At 36.8% G+C, this 12,850-nt stretch overlaps 1 protein-coding gene across 2 annotated transcripts in view; it reads right to left on the bottom strand.

The window, feature by feature from the left end:
* Window positions 1-2,735: 2,735 nt before the first annotated feature.
* Window positions 2,736-12,850, bottom strand: part of LRRC49 (leucine rich repeat containing 49) — a 201,007-nt gene continuing 190,892 nt past the window's right edge. For both annotated transcript variants that reach the window (XM_027851402.1, XM_027851401.1), the window contains one exon: window positions 2,736-3,154. In XM_027851402.1, the coding sequence (XP_027707203.1) occupies window positions 2,951-3,154 (204 nt within the window). In that variant the 3' untranslated portion in view covers window positions 2,736-2,950. The remainder of the gene's footprint in view (window positions 3,155-12,850) is intronic.

Genomic DNA, 12,850 nt, shown 5'->3' with positions numbered 1-12,850 from the left:
ATGAATGAATATATATTGGAAAGAATTAGAACATCAGGCAGTGAATTTGAGGGAGGAAGGGCACCTGAGGATGTCCCTGCCTCCTCGCCCCTTCTGTGTTCACAGTGAGTGAATCTTGAGTTGTAGATGCATGGGGAGAATGAGCCTTAAGGCCAGCCAGAGGCACAGGAGCCTCCTGCCTGTGTGACTGGCCTGGGTTCTGCTTCTGGGTCTCCATGATTCAGTTCGATTCTAACATTTGGGGACAGCTTTGATAAGCCTTGACACATACTTGGTTATCTGTGTGGCACAGTTAAGTCAATCTGATGGGGTATGGGTCCATCATTCTGTTTCACAAACCAAGACCTTTGCCCTTTGCTCCAAGAAGAATCTGGCTCCCATTTGTCTACAGGCCCCAGAAAACCCTTAAACTTTTAGGTTCCTTATCGACTCCCCCTATCTCCCTTTGAAAGCCCTAGCCCCTACTTTCGATCTTATGCAGATGCCTTTCAAACTTCTTCCTTCCAGTTCTCTTCACTATCTATTCACATTGTCTATTCAATCTCTCAGACCTTCCAATTGGAATTCTCTAGACCCTTTTCCCAGACCCCTCCTCTGGCCACCCAAAGTTACTTCAGTGTATGTAAAATCCACCCTGACCCCCATTCAAACGCTGAGACTTTCCCATGCCCAAAAGGTTGAGCTTTTCTCATGCCTGCTTGTCCTTACGGGTGTCACCTGGTCTATGTGGTTTATCTCCAATAAACTTTTTCTCTGGCTGGAAGATTTGAATTGAATTCATTCAGGCAGGGCCCACGTCATGATCTTGGGGTCCGAGCGCCCCAAACCTCTAGACCTCTTCAATCCCAGAAGTTTTTGCATCAGAAAACAAAACACATGGGGAGAAGCAAACAGGATCTGAGCTTGGGTATGATTATAATCAGTGGCAAATGAAGAGCTTATAGAGTGTGAATGGTTTCATGTCCTCTGGCAAACACCTGGGTTGGTGACACTTCTATTTATCTGTATTTATGCTCAAGTGGGTTTGAAAAAGCCAGAAAGGGTCTATAGTGGTAGGGAACCTGCGTTGAGGCCACATGTGGCCCTCTAGGTCCTCAAGTGTGGCTCTTTGACTGAATCCAAATTTCACAGAACAAATCCCCTTACTAAAAGGATTTGTTCCGTAAAACTTGGACTCAGTCAAAAGGCTGTACTCAAGGACCTAGAAGGCCACATATGGCCCCAAGTCTGCAGGTTCCCCACTCCTAAGATGTTGTTCATAATATAACAGAGGGAAATGGGACTGGGGTGGGGAACACACTGTCCTAACCAGGTGATACGACTAGGTGGCACTAAAAGGCTTTACAAGTCTTTACACTCTCTACTATAATAGCTTTTGGGGTGACAATGGTGGTAAGTTAATAGTTATATAACTCGAGTTTCACAAAGTGCTTTTTTCACGATACAAATTTAGGCTTGATGTAAGGAAAAACTCCTACTACAGCAGGTATTCAAAAGAGACTAGGGGCTGTCTTGGGACGTCGTGTCATCGGAAGCTTTAAGTAAAGGGTGGATGGTCATCTGTTTACTATGTATTGTAGAAGGGATGTCGATTCAAGTGTAGCTTGGACTAGGCCCTCTAGGACTGCTTCCAAAACGGAGATTCTGAAGTGGGTAGTACAAGTATCGGTGTGCCCATTTTACAGATGAGAAAACTGAGAGGTGATACATCTTTGAGGGCACACTCTTGCAGGTAATTGGCATCTACGATGATGGCAAGAACAAATCACATTGATATAATTCTATGGTTACAATGTACCTCATAGAAATGATCTCATTTAATCCTCACAGCAACATTGAGAGGTAGGTAATATAACATGAAAGAAGCATGCTATAGCAGAAAGAGGACTGGATTTGTCCAAGGATAAATATGTGAATCCCAGTTCTGCTAGTTACTACCTAGATGAGCTGGACAAGTTATTTCACTTCTCAAGACCTTGGTTTGCTCATCTGAAAATTAGGGTTGGGATAGTTGATCTCTATGTGCCTTCCATTCCATGATGCTAAGTTTTATTCTCATTTTTATAGATGTAGAACTGAGAATTAGAGCTTAGCCAACTGGCCTCATAAAGAGTGGTGCAGCAACACAAACTCAAGACCCATGCTCTTTCCACCACACCATGTTACTTCGCTAGTAACTAGGACATCCCACCACTTAACTAGGATGGATAGAAAATGTGCTGAAAGCTGGGGTTCTCACTGCTCCAGTCCCTAAGTTTGTTCTCAGTCTACCTCCTAACTCTAAATGCTCTACTACAGCTGCTGAATACCATTCTAAAAGGCAATTCCAAGAAGAATAGAGTTCTACCTTATGTGGGGACAAGCCCATCCTTAAGTAAGGAGAAAAAGGTATCTACAGAACCAGGAAAGGGAATACAATTTAATAAGGGAGGTTGTTCTGACTGAATTAAGAAAGTAAACACAAAACTTTTTTTTTTTTTACTAATTTATTAATAATTCTTCACTCATAAAAAACAATATTTGCTTGAACATATTTTTGGCTTTTAAAACCATGGGTGAAAATAAAAAGGGTTGAAAATTGTCAGTTAAAAAACCAAAGAGTAACACAATCATGCGGAAGCATTAAGCAGAATCTACCCGTTCTGAGTTACGGTAGCAGCATACCAGGAGCAACCACAGAAGACAACCATCCAATCTCTGGTCTTGTTATTTTCTACAAATGGCTTTATTCACAAAGGCCATATCGACATCTTAAATAAGAAATCTTCGTTCTTTTTTTTTTTTTTAAAGCCTAGACAACTTTCCCTGGGAAAACAGTATTCAATGAGGCTTAGAAGCCATCCTTTGTAGGAAAAGTGGTTTATTTTTCTGGCTAATGTTTATCCTCTATATTTTTAGTCTTCTTGAAACAAAATACAAAATACTAAAATCAATAAGAACTGGTAGACTGCTATTTTGTATCAGTTATCCTTTGTAGACAAAGCTTCATGTAGGAATTCTTATTGCGAATTTCTACGACTGCATCCCTGACAAGCTCAATGAACAGCTGAGGCCAAAGCTTCTGTAAAGATTCATTTTTCATGTTGATTTCAGCTGCTTCTTTCACAAGGTCCTGTATGTAAGTCTTGCAAAATTTCTTTTTTTCTTTTATTTCCTATTGGGAAATAAAAGGTTTGCATTAAAAAAGACTGAGAACCAAACAAAATTACTAACAACATTTCACTGATCCACAGAATAATTAGGGATCACCAAGAAGGTAGCTGTAGTGTAACCACAATTTTGATTAATTTGTTACTAACTCCCTCTTCTAGTAAGGAGTCTGCAGTAAGCATTTTCCTCAAAATGGCCCTAGGAGATGGTATAGTATTATGGACATTTTATAGAGAAGGAAACAAAAACTTCGCAAAGGTCAGCAACTAGTCTATGGTAATACAACCAATACGTGACTGGTACACAAACCCAGATTTTCTGGCTTCAAGTCTTTTTGGTCCCCAAGGGCAGAAGCAGAATCAATGGGCAGAAGCTACAAAGAGACTTCTTTAGACTTCATAGCAGGAAAAACTTCCTAACAATTACAAATGTCCACAACTGAAATAGGGCTCCTTCTCCTTGGGAATCTTCAAGCAGAAAAGCTACACTGCAGATTCCTTTCATCTAAGAGTTGAAGTGATGGCTGCTAAGACCCCTTCCAATGCTCAAATTCTGTGATCTGATTCTGTGATAATGCCTATACTTAGCACCCCTTGTCCACTCTGAGAAATAGTGGTTGTGCACTCAATTTGCTTTCCTAAAACAGACTCCTTAGACCAGGGATGGAGAACCTGCCGCCTCAAGGCCACATGTGGCCTTCTAGGTTCTCAAGTGTGGCCCTTTGATTAAATCCAAACTTCACAGAAAAAATCCCCTTAATAAAAGGATTTGTTTTGTAAAACTTGGAATCAGTCAAAAGGCCACACCAAGGACCTAGAAGGCCACATGTGGCCTTGAGGCCGAGGCTGAAGGTTCCCCACTCCTGTCTTAGACTGAGATGAGAGGAAGATAGGAGGAAAAGGGGAAGTAGGATAGAATTTAGAGATCATTCTTGACAGCTTTTCTTGTATTCCTGGGTAATAACAGCATATAAAAGAAACTCAAGAAAATAGGATGAGATATGAAGATCTAGCACAGAGCATAGTGGTAATTTAAGTCCATACTAAAGGTGGAAAGAACCTCAGAGCTCATTTACTCTAAACCTTTCACTTAGTGCAGTTCTAGGCCCCTATTTCTTTATCAGGCCTGACAAAATGAACCATGCTGACTACAAATAACATTTATGAGCTCTTCATTTTTTCTTCCTATTGGTGTTCCTTTTCAATGGTCCAATGGTTCAATTAAAGCATAGTAGGAAAAGATGGGTAAGCTCAAATATGTGTAAAAATACTTGATTAATAATTAGTACATGTATATATACACACATATGTACATTTGCATATGTACATATATATAAATGTCCAAGGCACCACTGCATTTTACTAAAAAAATACATGTCTTTAAATTTAATTGCATTTTAATAATCCCTCACCTTTCATAAAATGTTTTCTTACAACATGAGTTATCCTTAGAATGCATGTGCCAGAAAGCTAATCAACCTGATTTAATTCACATGTTAAGAAGACTAGGTCATGGGTTGGCTGCTTATCATAAAAACAACACAAAACCTTCTCCAGATGATAAAGAGCAAATGCCTTCCAGCTGCCTATTTCAAAGAACCTGATGCTATGCTCAAAAATTTACTATTAGTTTATTACTGAGAAACATACCTTGGAACTACTAGGAAAGATAGGTGTGAATTAGTAGTAGAACTGTAACAAAAGACAGTATATGTATTTATATGAACACCAAAGAATTACTTAATTACAAGTAGAAGAGAGTATGTATATGTAAAAAATGCTTTTCCAAGTTGTCTAAAATTTTTAAAAGGAGATTTTCAAATAGTTCTTACTTGTTGATACACCATGTCCCTCTAGTACTAAAAGACCTTTTGATAGCTATCTGATAATTGCTAAAAATTAACTACTTAAAAAGAATTGTAAAAGAGTACAACTTCACATGAAATGATATAATTTAATCTGTGTATATTTATATTGTTAGTCCTGTTCCTTTTACTATTTTCCCATACATTTTTTCAAACAGAAATACTATATCTGTCATCACATCTCTTAGCTCTGGCCAAGCTAACTTTAAGAGTTTAAGTCTATTAATTGTGCTAAAAATATTCCTCATTCTCCTCAACTAATTGCTACCTTTTCATATCCAGGGAGCATATGTGTGTACTATTGGTGTCCTCTGTGATAACTCACTCTGCCTCTCCAAAATGCTTCAGTTATTAACACATCAATGCCATGTTTCTCACCCAGATTTCTCTCATTTGTTACAGATTGTTGGCTCTTGGAAAACTTCAACTTACTCATAAAATCACTGACTATAAAAGTTGGAATGGACCTCAGAGACCAACGAGTCCAACTGAATAAGAATCTGTTCTACAACACTACTGACAAGTGGTCATCTTAACCTCACTTGAAGATCTTTAGGCAGTAAAAGGGAAGCTGCCATGAGTTGGGCAGCCTATTTCACTTTTGGGTTTCTCTTTTTGTTAAGAAGTTTTTCTTACTTAAAGCCTAAATCAGCCTTTCTGCAACTTCTCCTCCTTTGTCCAAGTTCTATTCCCCAAGGATCAGCATAAAAATTCTTAATTCCTTTCCCACATGATAGCCCTTCAAAATACATTTAGTCAGGTAGAGTATTTTGCTCTCCCTAAGTCTTCTCTCCTATTGGCCAGAGCTTCTCAAACTTTTTCCTGACCCCTTTTTGCTTTTCAGCAGTGTCTGTTGGGCTGCATGGCCTGAGGACATGCGCAGCGCAAAGTACACATGTTTGTGTTCAGAACCAAGGCTGCAGTGAAGTTGCATGATGCAAGCGCTGCCAGAAACACCTCAGACTCATTACATATTTGATTTTGAATTAAATTTTGGTTGTTGCAAATTCAGAAATCTTTTACTGTAAATTTTGGTTGTTGCATGTTCAGAAATCTTCTACTGTTGCCAAATTTTTATTGCAACCCACAGTTTAAGAAATGCTGCTAGGCCAAACATCACTAGTTGGACACATATTTTGCATGTTTTCCAGTTCTCATAGTTGTAGTCACCCTCTTCTGATATGTTCTAATTTACAAAGGTCCTTCTGAACACAGAAATGTTGGTGTTGTCTGACCAGCGCAGAGTACAGAGTAACTATTTACCTCCTTTGTTCTGCAAACCATGCTTCTCTTAAGAAAACCTAGGATTAATTGTTTGTTTTTTTCTGTCCATCATGCAATATTTTAGACATATTTTTGTCTACAATACAAATGATTGCCTAGCATGCGTCCCCCAACAAGCTGATTTTTTGAACCCAAGTGTAAGATCTATATATTCCTATTAAATTAGTTACTCAATATATTAACTATTCCTTCTAGTTTTGTGTCATCTGAAAATTTGAAAAGCACACAATACATGCCTTTTGCAAGTCACTGTAACATTTTTAGACAGCACAAAATTAAGCAAAGATACTAAGGAACAACAGTAGATTGTGATAAGTTTGAAAACGAAGGTTTGATATAAAAACACATCAATAAAAGTTTTTAAATGAAAAATTTTGAAAAAAGTACAATTTGGATATATGTTTGTTATATAGCATTTTCCACTGCAATGGTCTTTTATTTAACTTGCATCCTTGCTTTATGAGGAAGCTAAAATACAAGGAGGGTAAGAGATTTGAACAAGATAAATTATTTTCTCCCATTAATTTCCTTGACTGCATCCAAATCAAACTACTCACACACTCGTCTAAACACACCAAGTGTACTACCACCTACTACCAAGAATAACATATTTCTCTTTGACAGAAATATCTATTTCTTTCCTCTCCACATAAGTTCTACCCATCCTTTAAGGCCCAGCTCAAGATCCAATTTTGTGAGACCTCAGACCTACCCTATCCCATAGCAACTCTCTTCCTCTGAAATCACATAATACTTACTAGCTCTCTCACTCATTTTGCATTTAGTATGTGTAATTCTGTTTTGTTTCAGGTCTTTTTATGTATACTTTCTATTTCCATGCCTAAACTGTGATGCTCACCACTAGCAAGGAACTCATTTCATACTTCTCTATATTACCAATGCCTAGGATAGTGTTTCACACATAACAGGCACATAAAAATATTTATAATGATGATTATTAAACAACCAAATGGTGGCACAGAACTTGGACAAAACTGGAACATCTAGATGTTCAACACGGAACTCCTTCCACAGTACCACACTGCCTCATCATCAAACCTTCCCAATGTAATTCTCTCATTACTACTGTTTGAAGCTTTTCTTGGAGTTAAAAGTCTTACAAGCCATGTTTCACCTGAAAGAGCTTCTTCCCCTTTGGCTCAGCTCTGTATGAAAAGTGTTAGAGGCAAGTCTTTAACCTTAATTGCTCCAGCAGAAACCTTAATCCTCACTTGTCTTGATATTCATTCCCTGAGGCCCAAAGTCCTTCCAGCTTCCCCTTAAAGAAAACCTTCTTTCCACAGACTCCCTTTCTTTTTACCCATAATAAAAACAAAAATAAAACAAAACCAAAGGAAAAACATAGAATGGAGCATGATTATGCTAATTAGGAAGAAATCATTCTTTTTAACTAGATTAATCACTCACCTTCCCTTGTTTCATAAGTACTTAATGAACATTGAAAAAATGGTCTTAAACTAAGCCTTTTCAATTTTAAGAGTTCTTTACAAACTGACTTTCTGCTGATACAAACTGATTCTCATCCTACAAGAGACTATACCCTTTTTCCTCAATCTAATTTAAAATTAAAGCAATTCAGTATTGGTTTGCTCAGTCACTACTGTTTATTTTTATTTGTCTGCTTTCTCCAGTTATATAAGAAATTCCTCAAGGACAGTCTGTTTATTCATTTTTCTTGGTAACTTTCCAAAGCATTTCACAGAGAAAGAACTGGAACCCCTGGTTCTTGACTCCAAGTTAAAGGTTCTTTTCCCACTACAATATAGTAATAGATCAATAAATCATTTTGATTAATTAAGGCTATGGCTAAGCAGCCTAAATGAAATGAAAAGATTAGGCAATTATCAACAATTAACAAGTCAAATAACAAATATTCATGAAATACCGATTGTGTACCAGGAATTAAGTTTGCAGCTTTGTTTGTTTGGAGGGTGGGAGGATGGGGAGACAATAGTTATAAAACAAAGTCACTGACCTTAAGGAAATCTGTGAGGGGAGACAGGACCCTATGTAGTTTTATTTCAACTGTGTATCAGTGTAGGAACCTGCTAGTGAGGAAATTCCTTTACCAATGCAGCCTGGCAACTGAGATTTACAGTCTTAGAGATTTGCTTGGAGGCACTGAAAAGATCAGTGATTGATTTACTAAGAATCACACAGTAAGGAGGTTTCAGAGGTGGAACTTGGAGTCAGTAAGACTATGATTCAGGTCTGGATGCTGGATATAAGTACATGTACACACACACACACACACATACACACACACACATTCATCTGTCTACATGCATATGCACATATAACCTAGAAAATTACTTGGATATAACCTACATATTATATATGACCTATAAATGCATATTAGCTATATTATATTCTATATATATGTGTGTATATATTAATATTTGCCTATATGTGTACAGATGTGTGTAAACACATTTGTGTGTGTATATATGCATGTATATATATATACACACACATATATATATATTTCCGTGTGTGTGTGTGTGTGTGTGTAATCACACAGCAAGTAGAAGGAGAATGTTATATCAGAAGATAAAATCTGAGAAGCCTTAAATAAGTAGGTGGGATTTGAATTGGGTGTTGAAGTTGGGGTAGGATTTGAGATGGGTAGGAACTGCCCAGAGGTGGTAAATTATACTCAAGAAAAACTTAGTAGAACAGTTTGGTTAGAGAGGAAGATCTTTGTAGAAGGAAAAAGATGGGTAAGGATGAATCCATATTTTGCAGGACCTTGACCATCATGTTGAGATATCTGATCTTTATCCTGTAGGAGATGGAGAATCATTAAAAGTTTCTGAGTCAAAGAGTGATAGGAAGAAAGCCATTTTTAGGAAGATTAATTAGGTAGCTAATACAGGCCTAAAAACCTGCTATTGAGGAGAATGGGGGTTAGAGTTTTCTAATCTGAATAACCCAGACTGGCTGTCTCAGTTGATCAAATTCACCAGGTAATTGCTTGGCTTTCCACTTCATATAACCTAGGTAATTTTATTCTCCTTTATCAACTTCAGTTTCAGTTACTATGTTGTTTAGTCAAGCTTGGAATTTGCCTTTCAAGCAGTAATCTCATTAGTCAAAATAAGCTTCATTTACTATTTTTTCCCCCTCTCGCCTTGTTCATAGACTGTGCCCATTGGCAAAGGCCATGTATAACAAGAATATTTTTTAAATGACTGGAATAAAAACCAGAAGTCAAACCTGTACATTAAATGCTCAACGTCTACCACTCTATTGTTTATTTCTAAACTCAGTGTCTAATCTTTAAGGTGCTAGTGCACCAAGCTTAAATGGGTCCTGCCTTTATATGCCTAGCTCCTACTGGGTTAATAACTTGTGTTGGTTGAATGAAAAAGATAGTGGAAACTCCATCTGTAACCCCATGAAATCATGGTAGATATGTAGTTTTCTCTAGTATGTCTACTATAGAAATGTGCTGGTCCTCTCCTCCTACTGTAAGGAGGCTAAGAGTGGAGGGAAAGAAGAATGTGGAAGACTAAAGTTTATGATGTTTCTTGCTGGAAGGGGTTCAAGTAAAAGACAAATGAGTATCTTCTCCTTTTCTGTATTAACACTTATGTTTCTTCACAGCTTTGGTCTTTGTTCACATCAAAGGGTTGGTTTCCTCTACTATTCTTTATTCTGTTTGCTATGACTCTCAGGAATATGAGCCCACAGTCAATGATGAGGATTTACTATAATTATGATAACTTATTATAGCCTATATTATAAATCCAAATATGTCACCCAGTTAAGAACAACTATGTCACCATATTCACTTGGTCACTTAGTGTTTTCCAGTTTTAAGTAAAAAGGACCATGATTTGCAAGGCTGACTAACTTCCACAACAAAAAATAAATCATTGGCCATTTATAGACCTGGAAATCTGATTTTAGGACTAGGAAAAGTTTTTTTATAACTTTTAAAATTATCAGAGAAATTAACAGACCCCTACTATAAAAGATCCCTATCATAACAGAAGGACAGGTAGGTGATGCAGTGGACAGAGTGCTGGGCCTGGAGTCAGAAAGACTCATCTTCCCAAATTCAAATCTGGCCTTAGATATTTACTAGTTTTGTGACCCTGGCAAGTCACTTAACCCTGTTTGCCTCAGTTTCCTCATCTGTAAAATGAGCTAGAGAAGAAAATGGCAAGCTACTCCAGTATCTTTGCCAAGAAAACCCCAAATGGAGTCATGAAGAGTCAGACATGACTGAAACAAATGAACAACAAATCATAATAGACCCCACATAAAAACCATCAAAAACACTATGTAAATAAAAATGCTATAGAAGCACTACATAATTATAATAATAGTATTTCTGAGGAATGTCAAATTAAAATCACACTTAATATAATATAAGGTCTTCAAGGGTAGAAACTGTTTCAATCTCATTATTTTATCCCACAATGCCTGGCACTCAATTTATAATCTTGAAGAACTGAATAATCTCTCAAGTTTGAGTAACAATATAGGTAGAGAGTAGTGCCACTAGATATATGCTATTTGGAGATAAATATTGTAATGCAATCTTCCTGTAACAGTGTGACTATGCTAGAATCATAATAAAAGAAACTTTGATACTATCTGAAATGAATTATTTGAAAAGTCTATTTTAAAAAGCCAACACTATATGTAAAAAAAAAATAGAACTTATAAAACAGAAGTTAGGGAGCAATGTTTCATAATGCAAAAATATTATTTTCATTAAAACAGGGTTGCTACGCATTTCTTTTTAGCCAGTGGACTTCCTCAGTGAATTTAAATCATCCAATTTCCAAAAACTAGATTTAGATATTTTTGCAAAAAAATTATTCTAAAAACAACAAGCAGTTATTAAGCACTTATTATGTACCAGGCACTTTACGAGGAACACAGGAGACAAAGACAAAAATGAAATAATCTGAGACCTCGAGACACATATTCTAACGCTAAAACTTCATTTCCCAAACAATTTTGTTATCAAGACCTTTGGTGTTTGCAATATATTGATGGAACTTACACATGATGTTCTAGAGAATCTGGTTGTATACTGTCCCAGATAAAGGAGGTTGGGGAGTTTTGGAAGAAATTCAGCTAAAAAAACTTTTAAAACAAGTAATTACAATAATTACAAGTATAAGTAATAAATATATTGTAGATAATGTAATATGGATAGGAACTGAACTTATTTCATTGATATAAGGAGGTCTCTTCCTCTCCAAGTTCAGGTTAGCACCTTTTGCGAAACTTCTGGTCTTAGAGAGTGGCGCAGTGCTTCTTAAAACTGTGGGTCCCCTAACTGAATGTGGGGGTTGCGAAAAATTTGGCAACAGTAAAAGGTTTCTGAATGTGCAATGATCAAAAATTAGTTCAAAATCAAACGCATAATCAATCCGAGGTGTTTCTGGCAGCACTTGCATCAGGCAACTTCTCTGCGGCTTCGGTTCTGAACACAGCGTTGACGATTATAAAATCAAAATATCCATCAACTCTGAAAAACATTGAAGATGCTCTGCATCCTGTAGTATCAAATATTCTGCCAAGATTTAATTCTTTATGTAAAAAAAAAAGCACATCCATCTCATTAGTATATAAATTTGCTTTCCTCTTTAATAAATGGTAAAATTATATGTATACCAAAGAATTGTTTTAAAATAAATTTCTTTATGATTTTTTATCTTTATTAAACTTATTATCAGTAAATTTATGATTTATTATCAGTATATGTTTGATTTGCATACCTATTTTATATACCTACATACTCAGGGTTGTGTAAAAATTTCTTGGGCAAAAGGGGGTCATGAGTAGAAAAAGTTTAAGAAGCCCTGGCCTAGAGTAGTGAAAGGGAGACTTATCCAGGTTCTGAGTCCAGGTTTTCCTGGCTCCAAGGCCAGCTCTCTATCCACTAAGAATGCTGTTTCATTAATAATTGTGACAATTTCCTATTAAATTTTTAGAAACAAAATTTAATTGGTCTTCAAATCATTATTTTCATTATGTAGAACATGTTTAGGAAACACTGGTATAAAAGGAATGATAATTTGTATTTCATAAGTTATTAACTATCTCATTCCAAAACCAACCTTATTTTAAAAAATGCAGTCTTCTAAATCAAGTTAAATGGAAAGTTAATAGAAGTAATTTTAATGTCCTTTTGAAATGATTTAATCAAAAACACTGAAGTGAAATCCTTTTTTCTTCTGTAAAGTTCAGTTTTAGAAAATCATCTCCTCCATGAAGATCATTCATCCACTTAAATTATTCACTGCCTTGGGTTATGCTGGTCCACAACAATCAGATGCCTCTTCACCACCTCTCAGGGCCTTCTGTGTTGCTCCAAACACATCAAGTACGAAGGCTGAAGCTGCCCCTACCACCCACTCTTAGCTTTCTAAGAAGCCTGGGGAGTTGTGAAAGATGAGACCCCCCTCAGCTGGAGGTGTCGCTGCACACACCTTATTCTGCTCTGTGGAGAACGGCACAAGACTGCTCATCCCTTGCTGCTTCTGCTCAGTAAAAATCCATCATCAT

This window comes from Vombatus ursinus, unplaced genomic scaffold (genome assembly GCF_900497805.2).
Source record: "Vombatus ursinus unplaced genomic scaffold, bare-nosed wombat genome assembly UNPS02009205.1, whole genome shotgun sequence".
Classification (NCBI taxonomy): Eukaryota; Metazoa; Chordata; class Mammalia; order Diprotodontia; family Vombatidae; genus Vombatus; species Vombatus ursinus.
This window is presented reverse-complemented; position numbering and strand designations above follow the sequence as displayed.